Source organism: Alosa sapidissima, chromosome 12 (genome assembly GCF_018492685.1).
Source record: "Alosa sapidissima isolate fAloSap1 chromosome 12, fAloSap1.pri, whole genome shotgun sequence".
NCBI lineage: Eukaryota > Metazoa > Chordata > Actinopteri > Clupeiformes > Clupeidae > Alosa > Alosa sapidissima.
In genome coordinates this window covers 2,303,113-2,328,424 of record NC_055968.1, presented here as the reverse complement: position 1 = coordinate 2,328,424, position 25,312 = coordinate 2,303,113, and the positions used below count along the sequence as shown (strand labels likewise).

Here is a 25,312-nt window from a genome sequence, read left to right as displayed (position 1 = left end):
CAATGCAGTAAAAAGTTGAGAATCATTATGAGTGCAAAAACCATAGGCACGCAGGCTAACACGCAACCTCGGGTCAAGTCAGGTCAGATCAGTTCGTGTCATAGATATGGAGCACAGAAAGGTCATTTTTCATCATTAAATAAAAAATGGCATTTATTTCCGTAAATCACACACCACATGTTTCTGTAAATTGCTCAGCCCCAGAGTATCCCTCCAACATGGCAATTATATTGCCCGATTCAGGACAGTCTTCCCTACACACACATGAAATGCATGTAGAGCTATGAGCTTGCTGTGGTGAGATACATGTCGAAATACAAGAATTTTTGGTAACACTTTATTTTAATGTGTCGCTGTTACAGTGTACCTACCTAATTAGGTACAGTGGTACAACCTGTGTAACAACATGTACTATCAGGTACTATCATTGTACTTGCATTATGTATTTGTGGGTACCTACATATAGTTGTTACATTGTAATACTGAGTGCTTTTACAAAACTTTGCCAATTTGCCTAAATTTTCATCAGAGGCAAAGAGCTGACCTGAGACCTGCTGGATGGGGTAAATCTGGTTATGATAGATTTGATATACAAAGCATTCTTAGCTCCAGTCAAGGCCTCATTGTCTTCAGTGTACATGTAACAGCTGTGCTGCTACAACCTTGTTACTCTTTGATACAATGGAATAAACCTATTAAGTGTACCAGTTAATTACTTACATGTACATATGACATGTATGTTATGTCTTCGATGTCTTGGAACAGGTCTACTAATTCACTACAGTTGATATATGTATAGTACATATATCAACTGTGTTGGTACACACGTATTGCTCTTTGATACAGTGGCATAAACCCATTAAAATGAAGTGTACCAGTTAAGTACTTACAATTACATACAGTATTACATGTATGTTGTGTCATTGGTGTCTTGGAACATGTCTGCCATTACCCTACATACTGTAGTACATGTATCAACTGTGTTGGTACACATGTATTACTCTTTTGGTACAGTGGAATAAACCCATTAAAATAAAGTGTACCAGTTAAGTACTTACATCTACATATATACATCCTGTCAATGATGTTATGCATCCTGTCATTGATGTGTTGAAACGTGTCTGCTGTTACACCACACAGTACATGTGAATTAGTAGACCTGTTCCAAGACAAGACCTGTTCCAGTTTATTCCACTGTATCAAAGAGTAACAAGGTTGTAGCAGCACAGCTGTTACATGTACACTGAAGACAATGAGGCCTTGACTGGAGCTAAGCATGCTTTGTATATCAAATCGATCATGACCCGATTTACCCCATCCAGCAGGTCTCAGGTCAGCTCTTTGCCTCTGATGAAAATTTAGGCAAATTGGCAAAGTTTTGTAAAAGCACTCAGTATTATAATGTAACAACTATATGTAGGTACCCACAAATACATTATGCAAGTACAATGATAGTACCTGATAGTACATGTTGTTACACAGGTTGTACCACTGTACCTAATTAGGTAAGTACACTGTAACAGCGACACATTAAAATAAAGTGTTACCGAATTTTTAATACTCTTTTTATATTTTAATTCTTTAAAAATCAAAATAAAATCAATGCTATAGTACTAATACATGACATCTGGATAGCCTAGACTCTGCTGAAAAAAACAATATATAATATGTGTGTGTGGCACTTAAAATGACCAGAATAAATCCTTATGAATAAAGGTAGCGAAAATGCCCTAAAAACAGCTTAGGGTTCTAAGGGTTAAAGAAGCACTATGCAACAATTTTAGCAAAAATGACCTTAATTATGCAGGTTGAGAGTCGTTCTGATGGTTCTACAACACTTTCTGGGTCGTTTGGTGGGTGCTTTGTCTCCTCCTATCGCTTCTCCACGGAAAAAACAAATATTCAACTTTCTGGACCCGGTCCGGGTAAATCCGGATGTGACTCAGCGGAAGTATCCAATCGCGGCTCGAAAATGTAGTCAGATTGTAGTTTCGACGAAGACTGCAAAACGGACGCCGACTTGGCTTTGTTGCTGTTGAACTTAGTCTTTGTAATGTGGTTTGATAGTCTCTTGAACAATATGTTTGCTCGACCATTTTATTGTGAGCCCTGTATGTGTTTAGCAGGGGGGGGATGTGTAGTGAAAAATGCAAGCCCAAATGGCGAAAACACAGAAACAGCAAAGGAATAACCAGACCGGCATAGTGCTTCTTTAAAAGCAATCTGACATAGGCAGCAAGGCTCTCTAGATGTTTCAGTACAAGATGTGACACTGTAGGGAGGCATCGTTTGTGCTGCGTTTTTTTTTAATAAGCAAATTGATACTGATCTAAAGATTACTCCACCTCCCTATGCAGTTCCTCAGTATTGATTCAGGGTTCGTACGGGTGCTTGAAATCCTTGAAAATGCTTGAATTTTAATGTTGCGTTTTCAAGGTTTGAAAAGTGCTTGCATTTCGGTTAAAGTGCTTGAAAAGTGCTTGCATTTCGGTTAAAGTGCTTGAAAATGCTTAAAATTGTAAGTGTATTTGTTTTGACACAAAATCTGACGGAATAGTTAGCTTATTAGAAGCAGAAAGTCGCAGAGTTTAAAATTAAACTTTAACTTCTCCGCCATGGTCCTCGCTTAAGCCTCTGCGTGTGTGACTGATCTGCCCAGTCTATGGATCTGTCAGTCTGTTTTCATGCGTGACAACGCCCCCCTGCACAGTCAGAGATGACTGCACCAGCACCACCAACATGAAGTGAGGTTGCCGTTTTGATGAGCGTTGGTTAAAAAACAGCTATTTCGGACTGCTGAACAGAAATCATGTAGGGTCATACAGATGCATTGCTAGCTAGGTCGCCATTAAAGCTAACATATTATTGAATAGGCTAGCTCCAATCATTGGAAGACAAGGAAAAAGTTAGGTTGAAGGAGACGAAACTTTATGGTATGTGAATGCAAACCACACAAGTCATGTCTATGGCCGTATATCTACCAGAGAGAGGTCTAGAGGTCACCTTTCTTTCTTCAAATTCCGTTTCATTTATTGACTAAAAATAGCTGACAAGACAATTATCCTTGCATCCACGCACCGTCGCACAACACGTACTGTAGGTTGTAGATACCTCCAACATGTCAAAACGAAAGTAGGCCTACAGTTGACTCTGCTATCGCGGAGCTACCCTATTCAATAATATGCAATTTCTTTTCCTGCTATTAAAGGAGAATTCCGGTGTGATATTGACCTAAAGTGTATTGAAACATGATACCGAGTGTGAACGTATGTCTCATATAGCCCATCTCGGCTTGTCCCCTGCACTCCAAAATCTGGCGCTAGTTAGCTGATGCTACCAACAGGTTTTTCAATAGTGGTGCTTCGGCATCGGGCTAGCCATGCAAATAAATCACTGTTTTACACCCATTTACGAGGCTCAATGTATCTCCACACTTCATTGGTAGACTTCCGAGGGCCCTGACATTTAAAACGAGACATTGAGAACTTTGAAAAAGCACTAGTAGTTTACTTACAAGACGATTTATACAGACAGTATCTTCACGAAGTTTAGCGTTTGCAGCCATCTTGAATTTAGTCACGATAAGTCGAGCGACGAGTAAGAATGAACAGGTATGATAAGGGATCAGATTCCAAAAATAATTCAGTGGAAATGCATGGATTCCAGTTTCTTCCAGTAGCAGCAACTGGAATTCCAGTAGCTGCAACTGGAAACAAACACAATTTTCTGTTATCAAACACAATCTCTAAATGATCAAAAAGTAAAACTCATTTTGAGTTAGTATATTCATACAAGTACGAAAATACTACGAAAATACGAACAAAGCTTGAAAATTGACCTTGAAGGTGCTTGAAAAGTGCTTGAATTTGATCTTGGAATAGGTGTACTAACCCTGTTGATTCTTTCTAGTGATTTCATGACATTTGAAGTTAAGGCCAGTGGCCTGTAGTCATTGTGTTCTTGTGGGCAGGGCTTTTTTGGGATTGGGATTATGGTGGATTTTTTCCATAGCTTTGGCACTGTGTGAGAATCTATAGAGAGCTGAAAGAGAGGATGCCAGGCGGTTGAGTTCCTCTGCAAATGTTTTAACAAGAAAAGGAGACATGCCATCTAGCCCTGATGCCTTGTTAGAGCATATAGTTTTGAAGACTCTGGTAATCACCTCTGGATCTATTGGAATTTTAATATTAATTTAATTTAATATTAATATTATTCCAATAAATGTACTTTATCTATAACTTCATCACACTCCTTTACTATGTCAATTTCAAAATGTGTATAAAAATTGTTCAGTTCATTAGCCATGTCGGCTTCGTTGAGGGCAGCTATGGGCTTTCTTTTGGAGACCATGTTGGTCATTTTACGGATTGAGTCCCCCAGTTTCTTGGAATCGGAGTTGGACAGATACCTTTCTGCCCGTTCCCTGTACCGTGTCCGTGCTGCAAACAGTTGCTGATATACATCTTTTTCTACAGCCTTCAGACCTACGGTTTCTCCTGATCTGAATAAACAAAAACACAGGGGCTCTCGCGGTAGAATTTGAGCGAGCGAGGCTAAAGCTAACTGCACAGACTCGCTCTTCCAAACCTTTTCCTCGCCAATGTTCGCTCCCTGGCAAACAAAATGGATGAACTTCACACAGAATGATTATGGACTGCAACATCATGATTTTCACAGAAACTTGGCTTAACAGCGGAAAACCCAACAGTGCTATCAAGCTAGCTGGATGCTGCATTCTCCGGTAAAACCAGAGGTGGTGGTTTGTGCATTTGTGTAAACAAAATGTGGTGCATGGACACTTCCTATCTGGCCAGAAAGTTTACATCTACTGTAGTAATGGAAGCTGAGTAAAGTAAATAAATAAATAAGTAAACAGCAAACTCTGCATCCCATGGCTGCCTACATTTGTCGTGGGTGACTTCAACCACTCAAATTGAAATACTGTACTGCCTAAATTCATCAAAATGTATCATGTCCAACAAGAGGAGAAAATACATTATACCATGTCTACACAAACATGGCTGACTCATACAAAGCCGTTCCCTTCTCTTCCCCCGACACATGTGGCAAGGCATCCAGGCCATCACAGATTACATAACTACACTGCAAAAACTGCTTATCTAACAAAATCTAACCAAGTGTTATTAATCTTATATCAAGATAAAAAAAACTAGTTGGTATTGTTTTCAGTATAAAGAGACTTACCTAGCGCTTTTTTGTGAAATCAGTTGACTTAATTTAAAAGAAATTTGACTTATTTTAAGACATCTCATCTTGAAAACAAGCAAATTTGTCTGCCAGTGCGTTAAGCAAATTTGTCCTAAAACCAAGCAAATTTGTCTTGATAAGACTCCTTAAAATAAGTTAAAGTCTTCTTAAATTAAGTCAAAATGATCTTTTGAGAGGGCGCTAGGTAAGTCTTTTCATACTAAATACAATACCAAATAGATTTTTTAAACTTAATATAAGATCAATAACACTTGGTTAGAATTCATTTTTTGCAGTGTACTAACTCCACCCCCCCACCACCAACACCTGCGCGCTATGCGCGTCTCTTTTATTGAAAAACACGCCAAGGGGTGTGGCAATTAACGACCTAAGGAGGGGTCTAGCGCATTATCTAAAAATCACTATCATACACTACCTAAAACCCATTACGCCACTGACCAAGAGAAACATGCACTGCAAAAACTGCTTATCTAACAAAATCTAACCAAGTGTTATTAATCTTATATCAAGAGAAAAAAAAAATAGTTGGTATTGTTTTCAGTATAAAAAGAGACTTACCTAGCACTTTCTTGTGAAATCATTTGACTTAATTAAAAAAAAAAAGTGACTTATTTTAAGACATCTCATCTTGAAAACAAGCACTAGGTAAGTTTTAAGTACGCATTATCAACAGTGATATGGGCAGGTGCACAACTACACCCTGCTTCTCTCGTCCACAGGAACGCGCACAAGCGCAAATACATGCAAAACATTACAAATTACACGATTCGATATTACGAAATAGGTCTCAAAATGAGTAGATTCACCATCATTTGCAAATTGGTAATGACTGTTAAAAGTGATTAGGCGAGAGGCATATATGGAGCACAAGGGTAAGCGTAGCTTTTTTCAGGCTATGTTTTCGATGGTAACCTATTGTCAGTCAATAGTGAAAGTAACTGTGCATAACTGTTTTGTCGTTGACTATGGTGAACTTAGTTTTACTTTGCCAATGAGTTCAAGTGCAAATTTTGGCTGTCATACTACACACCATGTTTGGAGGAGTAATGACACTGCACATCACTGTAAAAATTTGTCTGCCAGTGCGTTAAGCAAATTTGTCCTAAAAACAAGCAAATTTGTCTGCCAGTGTGTTGAGTAAATTTGTCTTGATAAGACTCCTTAAAATAAGTCTTCTTAAATTAAGTCAAAATGATCTTTTGGGAGGGCGCTATGTAAGTCTTTTCATACTAAAAATAATACCAAATCGATTTTTTATCTTAATATTAATATTTAATTACACTTGGTTAGAATTCATTTTTTGCAGTGCATTTGTGGAAGGAACAAAAGATCAAGACTCACAAGAGGGCCCTCTGGAATCTTTAAGATTCAAAGACAATCTGAATCACACCTGAATACTGCGACTGATCAGTTTATTCATACAGGAAATGTCTTAAAGCTGTCCACAAAGTATTTAAGAAATTTCAGTTGGCACATTCAATACTTTTTCGCCTATATCTTTTAACTTTATTACACATAACTTTATTTATGGACTTTAATGCTTGGATTTCTTTATGTGTAGATTCGTTGAGTTAATATTACAAGTCAAATTTCATGTGAATAGACTAATTGGAATTACTGAAATGTTGACGCATTAAATGCCCATTTCCCCCACTGTGTACAATAATTATGCACTGCAAAAAATGAATTCTAACATAGTGTTATTGATCTTATATTAAGATTAAAAAATCTATTTGGTATTGTTTTTAGTATGAAAAGACTTACCTAGCGCCCTCTCAAAAGATCATTTTGACTTAATTTAAGAATACTTTAACTTATTTTAAGGAGTCTTATCAAGACAAATTTGCTTGTTTTTAGGACAAATTTGCTTAACGCACTGGCAGACAAATTTGCTTGTTTTCAAGATGAGATGTCTTAAAATAAGTCAAATTTCTTTTAAATTAAGTCAAATGATTTCACAAAAAAGCGCTAGGTAAGTCTCTTTATACTGAAAACAATACCAACTAGTTTTAGCATGCTATCTGTTCAAGTCATAGGTGACACCCAAAATGAATGACCTCCCCTCGCGATAATAAAAAATTGTCTACATTGATGCACGGAAAGAACACAGCCTCCGAATTCGCACATAGAGCTCACAAGATCATATCCAAAAAAAGTTAAACGGATTGGGCAACCTCATCAGCTGTCTCGATTGTGTCACTATAATCCAACTTTTAGACCGTCCTCCAGACTTTTTTTTTTTAAGCAACCGCCCCAGGCCAATGAGACAAGCATGTAGCTGCAACATAAACAAAGCGAAACTCATGGCTGACGTATCTTCTGGGGCGGTCTCTGATGAAAGTTCTCAAGAACACTATTAGGTCTTTAAACATTTACCATCACACACATTCATTCATCAGACTTAATATTGTAGTTGCCTTAAAAAAAGGAAAAGAAAAGGTGATAGACCCCCCCCCCCCCATTTTTTTTCTCACCGGATCTGCATCGATCTCAAATATAACATTTCTAAAATCAAATTGACGGAAATCCGTCATACGACGTAGAACTTTAATCCTTGTTACGCTACGTGAGGATATTAGACTAAATCTACTGATAATTTGAAAAATTAAGACTACTGTAAATTTGTCATTGTTTGGATAAGATCAATTTAATACTTTTTAATACTTTTAAGACTCCGTGGGTACCCTGATAAAACACGCCCCATGTCCTTGTGAAACAATTGTGATGGGTTCCTGGGTATTAAGCAAATTTGTCACAGAGCCAAGATAGCACACTGCAAAAAAAGAAATCTAACCAAGTATTAAAGCAACACCAAGGAGTTTTTTGTACCTTAAAATAATGTTTCCAAAATCATTTCAGTGGTTCATCAACTCGTAACGGGATGAACGGCACTTCTGCATTCACTTTGCGACCCTCTGTCGGCTATAGCCGCACTATGCAAGTTTGCCAGATCGGGTAGCGGATCTGTAGTTCGATGGAATGAGACCTAAGAAACTACAAATTTGACTGGCTTCTGATGTCGCAATACATCATACTTTCAAAAAATCATGCAACATACTCTACCTTGTCTGTAGACATCCTTATTTCCAAAGCTGGTGCTGGATAAACATATAGCGTGTGTGCGACAGAGGAAAAGTGCTTTGGTGTTGCTTTAATAATCTTCTATTAAGATCAAAAAAATCTATTTGGTATTGTTTTTAGTATGAAAAGACTTACCTAACGCTCTCTCGAAAGATCATTGTGACTTAATTTAAGAAGACTGACTTATTTTAAGGTGCTTGTTTTTAGGACAAATTTGCTTAATGCACTGGCAGACAAATTTGCTTGTTTTCAGGATGAGATGTCTTAATTTAAGAAAAGTTTTAATTATTTTAAGTCAAATGATTTCACGAGAAAGCGCTAGGTAAGTCTCTTTATACTGAAAACAATACCAACTAGTTTTTTTATCTTGGTATAAGATTAATAACACTTGGTTAGATTTTGTTAGATAAGCAGTTTTTGCAGTGCAATTTCAGACTGGACACACCCTAAATGTAAACCAGACGCTTCAGACCGCCAAGTTAGAGCCCTAAGTGTTTAATCCTTACTCAATATTGACTTGCATTATGTATTATCCCATAAATAAACATAACATTATAGGACTTCGAGACATTGGGCAAACCTCTGCAGCACCATTACCAAAATAGTGAACCAATGAAATAAACTTGAAAAATGAAATATAACCAAGTGTTATATAATCTTATATTAAGATCAAAAAATCTATTTGGTATTGCTTTTAGTATGAAGAGACTTACCTAGCTCTCTCTCGAAAGATCATTTTGACTTAATTTAAGAAGACTTTGACTTATTTTAAAGACAAATTTGCTCAATGCTCTGGTAGCCAAATTTACTTGTTTTTTAGGACTTTTTTAAGTTTACTTAACGCACTGGCAGACAAATACTTGTATCTGTAACATGGAACCTAATTGGTTAATGAGCCCTGTGAAAAAACATTTTGAAAAAGATGGCTGCAGTCTAGCTAACACTGCAAAACTGTTGATCTAAACAAGTGTTATTGATCTTATATAAAAAAAAATCTAGTTGGTATTGTTTTTAGTATGAGAGACTTACCTAGCGCTTCCTGGTAAAATCATTACACTTAATTTAATAACAGTCTTGACTTACTTTAAGATATTTCATCATGAAAAGATGACTTTAATCAAAATGATCTTACAAGAAAGTGCTAGGTAAGTCTATTTAAACTAAAAACAATACCAACTAGATATTTCTTTATCTTAATATAAGATCCTAACACTTGGTTAGATTTTATTTTTTGCAGTGCAGCAAGGGCCATCGAAATTGCCCACTGTGGGGAAACCCCCTGCCTATAGCACAATACATTTTTCCTGTGTATGTCTGAAAAAGTATTTATCAGCCTTATGAACAATTTAATCGGTCGATGCCAATTACGACCAAATGTCAATCAGCTGATTGCCCAACCAACCGATTTTGGTGTTTACATGACTTGTTAGAATATTCCATTCATATTGCCGTTTACATGTCACACAGTATAGTCTGATTAATAACTAGTTTATCAAATTTCTAATCATTACTTCTGTAATGGTGGTAGTATACCTCAGGTAGTGATAAGGTTACTATGGGAACAATTACAGCGGTAACGTTTAGAACTTTGCTAAATTAGTTATTAATCGGACTATGATGTGTGACACAAACGGGAGTATAAATGGCATATTATTCAAATCTGTGAATGGAATATTCTACAACAACTCGTGTAAACACCATTATCGCAATGTCATATTCACGCTCATGTAAACGTAGTCAGTGAGGTTCAGCTGATTCAGCTCCATTTTCTATTCTGCAGTTAGCAATAGAATCACTGGTCAAACATATACAGTGAGTTGGTGTATGTATACTACTGTAAATTTGTCATTGTTTATATCCTTTTGTTAAGCTATTGCTATGTTTTGTGTTGCGTGTTTCCTATCCAAGTGAGCTCTTCCAATTATCCTCACTGCAAAAACTGCTTATCTAACAAAATCTAACCAAGTGTTATTAATCTTATATCAAGATAAAAAAACTAGTTGGGATTGTTTTCAGTATAAAGAGACTTAACTAGCGCCCTCTCAAAAGATCATTTTGACTTAATTTAAGAAGACTTTAACTTATTTTAAGGAGTCTTATCAAGACAAATTTGCTTGTTTTTAGGACAAATTTGCTTAACGCACTGACAAATTTGCTTGTTTTCAAGATGAGATGTCTTAAAATAAGTCAAATTTCTTTTAAATTAAGTCAAATGATTTCACAAGAAAGCGCTAGGTAAGTCTTTTTATACTAAAAACAATACCAAATAGATTTTTTAATCTTAATATAAGATCAATAACACTTGGTTAGAATTCATTTTTTGCAGTGCTATCACTGTTGGGCCTATTTAAGGGTGAAAGCAAAGTCCTTTTAGGCAAGACCCTCCACTCGGCGGCCATATAGCAACATTTTTTGGGCACTCATCGGGCATCCTATTCAGCAGAAATGCGCATGCGCAAGGCTTCACGACACCAATGTTGCTCCAGCAGCGAGTTCACAACACATGATTGGGAAGATGTCTTCACAACACAACTTATGATTGACTCAATGTATTCACATGTCGACGTTTTGCCAAAGAAGGGGTGGGATATGTGTAGACAACAGCCATATTGGCGTTACAAACTAACCCTATGCATTTCTATGGAGGATTTTTTGCTGTGTCTCCTCATTAGAAAGTCTCTGGTGAAAGGGAGAGTGGGTTCAGTGTTGTGTTGGATAGCAGTGTCAGCTTCCTGTGAGGCTGTGTATGAGGCAGTAATTGTATTGCCCATTACAGGCTGTTTTCTTTTATCAAAGCCCTTTGCTTGTCTTTTTTTGTATATTGCACTGGCACACTGTAAAAAAACCTGCTACCTTTCCAAGAGCTGATTATTGTTTTCCACCCTTTTAAACCACCACCAGTATTCTGGTTATACTAATCCCTTATGTGAAGTTGGGGGTTGAAGACTCCTGTCTCACAGGCATCAAGTCACACACCAACAACCAGAGCAAAGAGTATAGGCTACATAGTTAGTTTAGCCAACTAGACAGAAAAAAGGATCTTTAGATCATTTTAGGTCCACATTTTTAGAAGGGACAAGGGATTAAAATTCCTTTAGAACGATGTAACCATCAACCTCTAAAATGCAATACTGGACCAATATTTAAAGAGGTATTTATGGGCTATTTATGGGCTTTATTGAAAGCACAGTGAAATATAATCAGGAAATGAGTGGAATCGAGATGGGAGTGGGATCGAGAAAGGTACTCAGCCCAGACTTGAACCTGGGTCCTTATGGTTACTGCGCTGTAATGTGTTAAGGGATGCTCACCCAATACTTGACCAATACCTACTTAAAATGTGGACCTAAAAAGACCTAACATACAGAACAAAATCCTTAAGTTGCCATTGGAAGGTAGCTTGGTATTCTCAGTATGAACGTCATGGTAGATGCAGGGAAGACCGAAGATGAGGTCAAAGGAAGTGAGAAAGATATTTAACGTTAATTACTAGTACAACAGCAAGAAATTTGTGCATTTGTGTTGCATCCTTTTATGACTTTTGGTTCTTGCCAATGAGTAGAAGCCATTTCAAGATTTACTCATCTGTTTACTCTTGGATGATTTCAGAGTTTACAGTTAATGATTAATAACACAGCTTTGCTGTAAATATGTAATTTCTGTAATGTCTCATAGCCATCCAATTAGATATGATATGGAATCATGAAAGTACTGCTACAGATAACTTGAGATTACTTCCCCCAACTACAAAAAAAGTTTATAAGACAAATTATTTTATTCAATTGCCAGTCTGACACCACCACCCAAACATCATCTTCGTTCAGCCCACTGATATGTCAGTATCAACCATGGCACTGACAAGAGGTCCTCAAGCAAGTTATGCTCAATCTATGGAGGAGGGGTACTTATTTCCTATCTATTAATTATTCTACAGGCCATATGCATTTAATCCCAGCAAGATTTGTCTAAGTAGGCTAATTAGATGCGTATTAGACAAACAACATTGTAGGCTAGATAAGCTTATATATGCTACAATGACTATAATCAGCAGCAGCTCGGCTTAAATGCAGTCATGTACTGTATACTACAGTGAAATGTCAGGAGGACATTAAGGTATGAGAAAATACATACCACTTAAGCCAATAATACATACCACCTGAAAGTAAGGTTGAGCACTGCAAATAGTCTGCTGGAATCAAATGCTAAACGGAAAGCATTGTTAAAATGGGAAAGAGAAGTGGTGGGGTTAGAGGGATAAATTGGAATTCAGTGAACCAGTGAATAAAACAGTCTGATACTAGGGATACTCTGGTCATAATACCAGAAATGTAGTGGTTGATACAAACATCAGCGAAATTACACAATTTTGGTATTACACAATTACACAAAATTGGTACCATGGTAAAAAAAATCCTATGTTTTTCTGCCTAGCTTCCCAATAAATGTGACTTAGTAGGAAAATTCCCAACATTTCTAAACTTTAATTGATGTCATTTTACCTCAGCCTACAATTATTGGCAGAACTGATAATAGCCATGGTATCCATGGTAGGCTACTACAGCAACAAGAAAAATAAGAGATAACATACATTCAATACAACCTCCAGTATAAGTCACACATACAAATATTGAGGTAGTGGAACCGAGAGGTTACATTAGACTTTTTTTTAAGCGGACAAAATGTCTGTTAATATTCCAGACTACCTGACATACTGAAAATCTGCCGGTTTTAATTAGTCATAGCTAGGGGTGGGTGATATGGACAAAAAATTAATAACTTGATATTTTTTATGATTTTGACGATAACGATAATTAGTCGATATCCTATAAAAATGTCAGAGTTACGTTACAGCTCATTATTTATGAATAGCACCATTACAATAATAACCTGTGGAATGGAAGCTCTTTGATGGCATAGCCTACATATGCCACTTACTCATGGTCGCCATCACCAGTATTGCCAGTAACGCCACCACAATACTACATTTCATTGTAGTATTCCCTAGCAATACTAGTTTTCATACATGACAGTACTTAAGATTAGCCTACACTCAGTAAACATCACAAACTGCTGCTGAACAGTGTTTTTCTAATGTGTTATTCCCGATGCATTCTGTCAGTGACTGACACAAGCGAACTTAGTCAGAGGTTATTAGGGCCCATCCAGTTCATCTCATTAGTAGTAGAGTTTACTGAAAAACATTAACTTTCTTCCACAGTGTTTCCTCTTCACTTTGTAGCATTGGCCACTGCTTCAGATTTAGGACAGGCGCACAATATTTTCTGGGTGCACCAGGCTGTACGTGGCCTCTGCTGGCTGGTGCTCATATCATCGCAGCCACACACATACTGTATTGTGTTGATGTAAACCTTAACTTTCTTTCACACCATGGCAGTTTAAATCTATGTTACCATGTTCCAGTGAGCATATACTTTTTGGTGCTAGCATGTAGCCACAAGACACATTGTTCTGCTAAGTGCATGAAACTTCATATGGTGTGACCCCATATCATATTGTGTGACCGGGCTTTCTTATCACACCATATGATTTATTTGTCACACAGTATGATATAAACTACATTTTCCTACATAAATAATGCTTTTTCATACATTTAAATAATAGTTAATATATTTTGACATATTTAACATTTTTGAACATGTATTATTTAAGATGTGCACTTATTACATTCTAAATATCAATAGTAGTCTGAGAAAATCAATCCTGGTGTTAAAGACAACAGTAAAATTAATGTCATCTTTATCACTATAAATAATTGCAATAATTTAATCTGATTATAAAGTAGGATATGCTTTTAAATATTTTAATACATTGTTGAATTTGTCTTTTAACAGATATGTTTTACACAGTTGTGATTTTTAACAGTGAACCTTCATGTGATATACCCGTCTTTTGCATTAACAGATTGTTATATGGTGTGATTTATCATATGGCCAATTATATACCATATCATTTGAAAAACTCAAGAAATTATGAAAATAAAAAGGCTTTGGGGTTCTAAGTCATACAAATCTCAATGGAAGATAGGAAATAGGGTCAACAAAAGTCACAGGCATTTTCTTTCTTTTATATATCAAGGTATGTCAAAGTTAATATGAAGTGTATTAAAAGATTGAGGGCAAATGCCTTACTTTGTGTATTGATGAAGAAACTTGCACAAGGAAATGCTAGATCTTGATGAAGTAATATAATTATAATAGCATTATAATTTTACACACAATAACTTGTCCCACCATGACAACAAATTAGTGAATAAATATTAATTCCAATACAAAATCTAAAAGACCATACATATTTTTGTAAACGGGAGAGTCAGTACAACAGGACTAAGTGATTTCCATTTTTTTTTCTTTACTTTTCAACCTAAAACGACAACCACCCAAACGCATAGTAATATGCCATCAATGATGCTTTCAATATCATTCTTATGAATATATCATACTTAACAAATTGAAAAAGTTTTAAACACTTAAAATCACAAGCCAAAATACAAACAAAGTATCCTTTGTTCTCTTACTGAGGAAAAGGTTTTTTAATGTAATGAGTTTGCTAACTGGCAATTCTATGTTCGAACAGTCATGCTACAACTTTAATTGAGTGAGAGGTGAAGTAGGCCATACATGTGAGGTGTGAGTGAGTGGATAGTGTCATAATGTTTCCATTCATCATATTAAGAATTAATATTTCAATAATAAAAAAAAAACATGTTTAAATGTTGGCAAATTAGGCAATGGCAAACTAGAATACAGTAGGCCTACACACAACAAAAATGAGCAGGGATAGGATTAACAGGGGAACTGTCATGTTAGATTTCCCCATCATGGAGATGGATCAAATTAACAGTAATCCTGTAAATGCTGTAAAACTTACAGGCCTGCATTAGATATTGTCTGTGTGAGTGTATAAATAACATCTATCTGAAACTACAGGCCCTTTTACAAATATTATAAATTAAATGTGCAAGAGAGCGATAGAAAACTGGTTGGCGCAAATGAAAGCAAACAAATACTCTTTTTCCAGTGAGCGCTCATATCACGCATATTAGGATCCGCCACCATAGTTATTTCTAAATCCTTTGCACTGCACTCTTAAAATTAATTCCAACCTTTATGTTAGTCCTGTCCAACAGATAGCCTACACGTTATACTGTAGTTTGATAGTTCATCTACTGAATGGATAAACATGCCCACAAGAGTTAGCCTACAATAACAAATAGGCTACCTACCTACGCATTTCAACAAGCATTTTAAATATCATCAAGGCCATAGCCTACTCAATACCAGGTGAATAAACATTTATTTACCTTCACATTCCTTACTATTTATTTTGCAAAAAACAACGCTGATATGGGTGTATATTTGAAATGCCATCAGTCATTGATGATGATTCCATGATAGTTTCGATTTGCTCCGTGGCGCAAATTAAATTGTTTAGGCTATTAAACCACATCACAGGATCAGAGGATCCATCACAAGATCACAGGATCCACTTAGTAAGATGACAAGGGGAGGATGATGAGTGAGTGATGGTCATCCCTTTTTCTTTCCTCATACTAGATGGGAGACCCTGCATTCCATGCAAAATAACACTGAGTTGCAGATGTAACGTTAACAATGAACTTGAGGCTGCTGAAGTTTTGAATGGGCAAAAAATAGTTATGTTTTCATAAGATACAAATACTTATACATAAGATACCCGTGCCGCAAGTCATTACAAGTCACAGGGGCAAAGTCCGAGTCAAGTCTCGAGTCAATAGCATGGAAGTCCAAGTTGAGTTGCAAGTCATTTCTAATTTAGTCAAGTCGAGTCTGAAGTCATCAAAATCGTGACTCTAGTCTGACTTGAATCCAAGTCATGTGATAATTTGACAGCCCTGATTAAACCTATGGTACAAGGACAATGTTCACATGCCTGTTCAGTTACCTTATCGTTTCCTCTTGATAAAGTGAGCTGACTGCTGGGCCACCAAATCCCATCCTTTGTTCTGTACCCCTCCTGTCAGATGCCTACAGCAGAGCAAACAAACATACAAGCCATTTCATTGGTAATTTCATATCAAATCAACCAATTTGAATTAAAAAAAGTCATACTCTCAGAAATGTCAGAAAAAAAAATCATAAATGCTCCTATATCAAACTTGTGGAGAAACCCCTATATAATAAGTCTCTTCAAATTATAATCATATTTATGCATTTGCTGTTCAATTCCATGTCTGTTTCTCATGACTCCTTTGTAGCATATAAAGCCTTGAAACTTTGTGACTAAGGCTACCTTTTTCTATAGAATGTGTGTACATGTTCTACTGCAAGCCTCTGATAATTGTATGCTTTTGCTGGCTTTTTATTAGAATTATTTTAATCTAGCCGAGACCTTTCATATTATATATCAAGCTGCTGAAGAGGCACATTCAAACAATGGCAAATAAATAGTATGCGCCTTCCTGTAACATTACTCCAATCCTTCAACTCTGTGTCTCTGAGTGCTTACCCCACTCCTGTACATATGGAAACAATATTTATCAGTTCTGGAAAGTAATACAATAATCTTCTTTTCAGAGGGGTTTTCTATGCCACTCCAAAGCCATTCACCCTTCATTTATGTACACTAGTTTGTCCTTGCCTCAGCACACACGCTAATGCTTCTGTAAGGAAAGAAAGAGACATGTCACTGTGGGCTAGCAGCCCTGGGATGAATGCTGACATTTACATTGTGAGGCCAAGGAGAATGAGACAGGAGAATCTGAAGGGAGGGCAGAGCATATGACAAAAGCTCAGATAGGACAAGCCTGACTCAACTTTTGTGTCATAAACAAATTTCACTACACATAACACACAGCTACAAAGAGCAATAAAGGAGCCAAGCTTCCGGGAACCATCAACAGCCAAATGCTGCAACATGGAGCATATGTACAAATCTTTACCTGCAATTTGAATGCAACATAATATGTTATATAATATTATATACATATATAATATTGTACCATTATGAGATCTTTGGTAGGTTTGGTAGATCTCAGAAGGATACGTTAACTGATGGGATTTGTTTGTTTGTTTAATTTAAGACCATTTCCGCAACTAAGGCTATTTAATGGCCAGAGCACTGTGTGTTACAGAAACTTAAATATGTTTTTTAAAATCTATGCTAAACTGAATGGAAGTCATCGCCGATAACGTAAGTAATCTGAAGCAATCAATCTGAATCAATCCATCCAGCCATCATTTTATCCGTTCATTTTTTGCATGCAAAATACTCATTCTTTTTAACATACAGAAACCACTGGATGGCCAGATTCAGGAGTCAATGAGGCACGAAAGGGTTAACATATTGTGTTCTCCTTCAGAAAACTGGTACATAACCATACGTTCTCTTTCAGTCGAGTTCACTGAACATTAACCAGTGGGAATACGTACAGTATAACATTCACATCTGTCAATGAGGCCAGTAGCGGAGTACTCTCGCACACATGCTTTGACAATGAAATGAGTCAATTAATACTGCACAAGCAGAGTTTACCTAGTGCATAGTGCCATAGAGAATATCATCAGCAGAGTGAGGGGTTCACTGGCAGGGCTGTTAAATCACTCACTTGCTTGACCAAAGTCTGGGCAAGAAGGAGGGCCATTTGCAACGACAGCAGCTTGACCTCAATCTCATGCAGGGACTCAAAGGGCACACTAGAGAGAGCTTTTAGCACCACCGTGAGGTTCCACGGGGGAATTGATGTGGCGATCGTTGGCTGCAGGTGGTGAGTCTTTTAGGAAGCGGGATACGAGGGGGTGTTTCCCTGGCATCATGCCACTCCAACCTGATTGCCAGGCTGGAATGGCAGCCAGGTAGACTTTGAGTGTGAACGCCTTGATTTTTGTCCGGTTTTATGAGATTTTATAGTCATGCAGAACGCCCAAGCTCCACTAGATGCTGTAGGAATGTAAGCACTGATTCAATGGGACACATTAGTGGTTCACAATCGTTTTCAAAATACCCTTCATTTAAGTGTGTAGACCACCCCTGTACACGGGGTCCTTGCACTCTATGTAGTTTTACGACCAGAATGAGACGTCCATCCACACACTATCCAGAAGAGTCGGGATGAGCACTGGTGGAGGAAATGTACACAGTAGGGCCTGCGGCCATGTGTGTGCAAGCGCATCTATTCCAAGCAATGGGTTGTGAATCAAGAACCACAGCTGCAGTGGATTGTCTCTTGTGATACAAACAGGATGACCTGGGCAGCACTGAATTGTTTCCAAATGCTTGCCACAACTGTGGGGTGTAGGTGCCACTAGGCTGTAGCGGACCTCTGGAAAACAGGTCAGCACCTGGCAAATGTTTTGCACATAGTGATAACAAATATTTGTGTGCCCACAAAAGCAGTTCTCTCCCAGGTCTCACTCACTTCCCCCTGGGCAGACCTGTGCACAATGAGTTTAGGGAACGCCAGAAGGCTGCCACTTTCCAGCACTGACTGCCCAGTCTGAGTCGACTGTCTCTGTCCCGAAGGGCGGATAGGGTGACTGTTCAGCCAAGCTTGGAGCTTGTACACTGCCAAGTGGAATTGCTGCTGATGCTGTGGCGAGCAGACACAACAGCCTTAGACATCAGTGTACAATGACAGCGTGTCCTTTGCTGAAATGGTCAATAAAGGCCAGTGCATCCGCTTGCCTTCTGAGTGATCCAACAATGAATGCCAGCTGTTGAATGGGAGTGAGGGTGCATTTTTACCAGTTCACCTGTAAGCCGAGGTGGCTGAGGTGACTGAGTATGGCGTCAGGTGCTGCTGTATGATCATTGTGGTCATCAACATCCAAACGTCCAAAATATTCTATACGTGGATGCCCGAGATCGTCCTGTCTCGGGAGACCGCATCTATGCACTTTGAGAATGTTTGGGAGATAGAGGAGGAGATTAAAGAAGGCCCACCTGTCTCCTCAGATCCTGGTGAACTTCTACCACTGCACCATCGAGAGCATCCTCACCAACTTTGTCACAGTATGGTATGGCAACTGCTCTGCCTCCGACCGGAAAGCACTGCAGAGGGTGGTGAAAACCGCTCAACGCATCACCGGTTCCTCACTCCCCTCCATCGAGACCATCCAGGGAAAACAATGCTTGCATAAGCGCAGCATCATCAAAGACTGTTCTCACCCAAACCACAGACTGTTCACCCCACTCCCCTCTGTGTTACAGGTCTCCCAGCAGGTTCAGAAGAAGCTTCTTCCCTGCAGCTACACAAACTAAGACATTAGACACTAAGACTAAAACATTTTTGCCCCTCAACAGAACCCCTCCCCACCCCCGGACAATTGCACTACCCTATCCCACCTTTATTAGTGGGTTCGATCCAGCAAGCCCACTATTCTTCTTCTTAAGTTTTCTTATTCCCGTTCACCCACTTTTTGTGTACGCTACTGTTCCTTGAGCGTTTGAGCTATCGACAAGGCTCCAACTCCAAAAATTCAGGCCCGAACCTGTGTAGAATGCTTGTATAAATGGTGTGACTACCTCGTCGTTATTCCCGTTGTGTTAGTCTCGTTTTTTTGGCCCCATTGAAATGAATGGCGGAATGCTGACCCTCTATGACATCACAGCTACTACTGCTAGAGTTGATTTCTTGCACCTGGCAGAGTTCTAAGCCATCTGGCAGCTGCCTAATTGACCATTTGCAAAACCCTGCCCATCGAACGCAGATGAGCCAATGGCAGTCCAGTAGCTGCATGCAGGCAGACATGGCCCGTCAACTTCACCTTACGGATCCATAGAAATGTATTTGGGAGCCTTGATTTTTGTCCGGTTTTATGAGATTTTATAGTCATGAGTTGAAAAGGACAGTCAAATGACATGTGGGATTAACGGAACACCGATACACAGAATAATTCCTTTCAATCTTGATTAAGTTTTCTGTAATTATGTTAAATTAGATTAAATTCGCTCTTCCCAGCTCTACACTATTTTAAGCAAAGGGTTACTCCTTAGCAAACCATAACGAAACAGTGCTCCACCATATCTGTGGATTAAGCCACACATTCAACTCAATGTAAGTAAGATAAATAAGGATGTTAATTGTTTTCAGCATTGCCACCATTGTGTATAAAATGATTGTCACTTGGAGGAGACTTGTAGATAACTAACACATAGCTAGCTAACCGCTGCTAACATGCTAGATTTGTCACGTCAGAGAAGCATGGGGCTGTGCACAGTAGTGTAACATTTATTCACCATAAATTAATAAAGTTGAAGTGGCTCTGCGATGTAGTCTATGTTTCTGTTTTTTGGCAGCACCATGTTCCTTACATAATATGGCCCATTGTTCTTGTAACATGGAAGTCTATCTAGCACAGCTATATGCTAATATTAAGAGGTGAGGTGTCGTGGGCCTGACTTAACGAAACATCGGTGAATGATGGACTTGATAACCCCAATGACATGCCGCATACTATATACTGCTGTTGGATGGGCCATTTGTCTTGTGTTTGTGACCATTTGTTGGCAGATTTGTGGGTAGCGTGCTTTTTAAAGTTAATTTGAGTAGGGGCTTCTGAATGTGTTTTTACCTTGGATTTTGGCACAAGGGATTTTAACATCTAATCCTGTGTATTAATGTGATCAGTGAATCACACTCGCCTCCCGTTTAAGTTGGTCACCCAACAAAGCTAGATATGAATTTTTATACATGTGTCTCCATGTCATACTGGAGTCTTTCGACAGATTGTAAATGAAATCAGGTCTGTGACTCTCTAAAAGAGCCTCTTGTGCTGTAACTTTTACAGACAGTTTTATCTGCTACCAGAGCCCTCATTAGACATTCTCTGCTGCTACCATTGAAGTTCTAGTCAACTCCGGTCTGAGTTTTGACGGGTAACAATAGTAGTAACAATAACTAGGGGGCATGGCTTTTGCAAACGGTCAATTATGAAGCTGGGATGGGCTGGGCTGTCTGTGTCTGTGAAGGTGTGTGCATGTAACTTTTGACCAGTATGTCCGATTTTCAAAACTGAGGTACCATTGGAGTCCTTGAATGAAGCCGAGTTCAATGCCTAGCCAGCACCAGTTGTAAAGGTCATGTAAAAAAGATAGGGCAGCACTTGGCGAAAAGCCAATCCATGTTTATACAGGTCATGTAGAAAAAGATGAGATACCTTGACAGCACCATCTAAGCCCCACCATGTCAATCAGACGTCATGTACTTCTAATCGGTACCAGTAACATAAGTCAAGTCATATACAAGTCACATAAGTCATCATAATCTTGCAATAAACTTATAGTCAATTCAATGTCCTGCCACGATCTGTGGAGCTTACAGACAATATTAATTCAGAAAGGGTTCTGTATGCTATATACCCGACATAACCATGATTGCCACAGCTATGATGTGTAAATCTTCCTTATAATTATTGTCTAATTGTCATGATAGGAGATTAATATTCAAACTGTTACAAGTACACAAAAATGCAAATGTATATATGTACGGAAAGTTATGTATTATGTATTTTTGTGGTGTTGCAATGCATTCTGGGTGCAAACAATTAAACAAGAGATTACCAACTAAACATTAGACTTCATTAGACGTCTGATGGACATGCAGATCATGTCTTTATTGCATCCGTCCAAGACCAATTCTGGAAGACTCCTAACTCACTAAGACCTATTCACAAACATTAAGTTATGCATATCACCAGGCTTGGAATTTCACCATTCTGGGGGCAAGGCCACTTGGCCTTTAGTTGGGCACAGGCACGTGCAGAGAAGGGGGGCTACAGGGGCTCTAGCACCTGCCCTTTTGCCCCTTTGATGTCCAAGTGCCCTTTTGACAAGACCCGTTTTTTCTTTTTAAAAGTTGTAATACTTCCGCTAGTTCCAACGTGAATATTCGCTAAAATGTGAAATTAGAAATTGACAAAAATAAACATTTTCTGTGTTAATTGAAATGCCTTGCGGCCACCAATCCGTGACGTCATACATTCAGTGAACTCTCAGAAGGTGCACGCAGGCACAGGGCTGCAGGAGACGTTTGGGAGCACGGTAAGGTCACTTGGCAGTTAGCCTATCTGAACATGCAATAGTATTCAGCTTAGAGATAGAGAATAAAATGTTTAAAATTGTTTCATGTTTAATGAAGTAGGCTATCAAACCCGTTTTAACCATGTCATGGTCCATCCATTTCAATAACCTGGCAGCTTCGAAAATCTAAGGCTGAACGTTCATAACATATTCTGTTTAGGTTACTATGTTATAGTAGGTTAGTAGACCTAGTTCATAAAACAGAGTAGGCAAACCTTTTCTAAATCGTCATAAGCCGACGACATAGGCTACTGTAGTTGTTTAACTAACCCAACTCCACACGTCGTTCTCTGTTTACAGTAGGCTACATTATGCGTCATTTCACTCAGTGGCCACATGCACAGCACGTGAATCTGCAAGACACCAGCTTGCTAATGGTAGTTCACTGTGATAAACATTAAAATTATAGCCTGACAAGCCAGACTAGGCAATAACATATTTGCTGCCGCTAGGGTGCGTCTAGATTTCTAGGCTGTTAAAATTAGCTTTGAATTTAAATCAATAAGATGTAGCCTTATAGCCTATGATCTCTGTGTAGACAATAGCCTAATGAAAACTGAAAAGACCTATCTGTCTGTGCCCTGGCTACAGTAAGTACATGCACTCCTATTGAATTTTCAGAACCAAGGAGAGAAATGAGAAAAATGTGTTAAATAAAGTTAACACGCTTTCTGAAAATTTTGTTCCATGTGCCCTTTTTAAAATTTTAGCCCCTGCCCCTTCAAAGGTCTCTGCACGCCCCTGGTTGGGCATATTTGGTGGGGGGCACAAAGGGCACGTCAGGGCACCAAGGCCAAAGTTAACTATACAGTAGTAGGCTATAAAAATTATCAGAGTTTTATTTAGCCTATTCACTGCAGTAGACCTGCATCACTTTATGAAACATGACATATTACATAGAACTGTAAATCATCTGATCATCTAATATTTACAGATATCTAGGCTATATATATATATATATATATATTTATATAACATTTATTTTATATTTGGCCTGTTATAAAATCATGTATTGAACAATTTAACCACAGCTCAGCTTTAAGAAACTCAAATAGCCTAGACGCATGCTTAGCATTTCAAAACTCAGTTAGCTGTCCTCTGATTTACCAATATCTAGGCGATATTTGTAACATTTATTTTGTATTTTGCCCGTTATGAAATCATGTGGAACAATTTAATGGAACACATTGTAAAACTTAAAGCCCAAATTTGGAGACATCCATGCATGTCGAAATTTACTGCAAATTCAAAACTGGATTACTCTGGAACGGCTAACTGTACAGGGGACTGCTTTACACCTTTGTGTTCGGTAAGGTATGCTGTTTATTCTGATATATGGTTTGTCATGTGTTAAAAGAAGGGTTCGTGAAGTATTCCACCGAGATGAATGGGTTGGGAGATCATGGGACGCAAAAACTTCAGTAGAATGTATGATTAAATTGAATTATATTATTTACTTTTCTCGCGAACCGTTCAACTCAGCAATTATCGGGTAACATTGTTTAAAAGCTGAGAAAAAGCTCTTTCATATGAAATGAAATGTGTGATGAATAGGCTACTTTGCGAGTAGTTCAACTGAGATGAATGGGTGAATTTGGAAGCACTTTCTTTCTTGCGCTGTCACTTTCTCCACTGCGTAAAAGACTAAATTAATTTGCGCTGTGAATGTTAAGATTATTTTGACAGGCCACAGGCTAAATAAAAATCCCTATTAGTAGGACGCAAAGCAGAATATTGAAAGAAGGGGGCACCAAGGCCACCGTGGCCTGTAAACCTCTGATTTTCAAAAGGGGCCTCACGGCCATCGTGGCCACCGTGAAATTCCTACCCTGCATATAACTACTGTTCCCTGAGGGAGAGGAACGAGGAAGACACCTCTCATTTTTTTAAAGCTTGAAAGGCAAGACGTGTGGTGATGTGGGAGGCCCCACCCTCAGAGTATATAACCCAAGTCACCACTGTCACTCCCCAGTTCAACCCAGTGCTCTTCACCGAGCAACTGAAGCTGAGCGGGGCAACGTAGTGTTGTACCTTGTTCCTCTCCCTCAGGGAACAGTAGTTATATGCATAACTTATCGTTCCCTTTCGATCGATTCACTCAGTACAACACAGATACAATGGTACCTATATACACGCCCCGCACAGCCTCGGTCTAAGGCCATCTCAACGCCCAGCTGCATAAGAAAGGACTGAGGAGGCCACTGAAGGGGCCACAACGTCCAGGCAGTAGTAGCGTATAAAAGTATGTTTGCCGGATTAGCAAAGCAGACAAAAAGTTGGTCACATCGCCGAAACCTTGTATACGAGTTATGTATGCACGTAATGCCCGCACTGGTCACAACAAAATCTTTCTTGTTCCTCAGAGGAAAACGGAGGAGGTGAAAAGGTAGATAGCTCAATCGCCATAGACTAGGGGTCGGACACCCGCAGCTCCGGAGCCGCATGCGGCTCTTTGATCCCTCTGATGCGGCTCAGCTTTTGAAAATAATTAATGAGTATTTAATTAAAATGTATTTTATTTTAGTTCGTTCATTTTCAAAATGTAATATTGTAGGTCTATCTGAGTAATTTATATAACTTTCCACCTCACTTGTCTCCATAACCGTAGCCTGCACAATATTGTTACATTAGCGGTGCGTAGCCATGTCAATATCAAACAAAATCACCGATCTCCCTCCATTTCAGTCAACGAGAACACTTTAATTGTTATTGTTGTTGTGTGTGCTTGCTGTAGGCTAGATAAGGAAAATGTCAAAAATGTTTACTATGCGAGTGTAGGGAGAACTGGCACAATCGTAACACTTTTCTATTCTCTCCATTCAAACCCGTTTTACACAAATCTGTTAAACGTGAAAGCTGTGAAATTTGTCCAGAAAGGAGTCATACATGTTTACTCCATGAAAATTGAAAAAGAACCTACCTTTGT

At 38.5% G+C, this 25,312-nt stretch overlaps 1 protein-coding gene and 1 long non-coding RNA gene across 2 annotated transcripts in view; one reads left to right on the top strand and one right to left on the bottom strand.

The window, feature by feature from the left end:
* The window catches only part of acbd6 (acyl-CoA binding domain containing 6), a 96,640-nt gene that overhangs the window by 55,722 nt on the left and 15,606 nt on the right, over positions 1–25,312 (bottom strand). Inside the window, exon 4 of the mRNA XM_042056216.1 lies at positions 16,252–16,334. Coding sequence (XP_041912150.1) covers positions 16,252–16,334 — 83 coding nt within the window. The remainder of the gene's footprint in view (positions 1–16,251; positions 16,335–25,312) is intronic.
* LOC121677499 lies at positions 1,800–6,112 on the top strand. Its single transcript, XR_006021012.1, has 3 exons — positions 1,800–1,951; positions 4,754–4,759; positions 6,101–6,112. It is a non-coding gene; the product is annotated as an uncharacterized LOC121677499 (long non-coding RNA).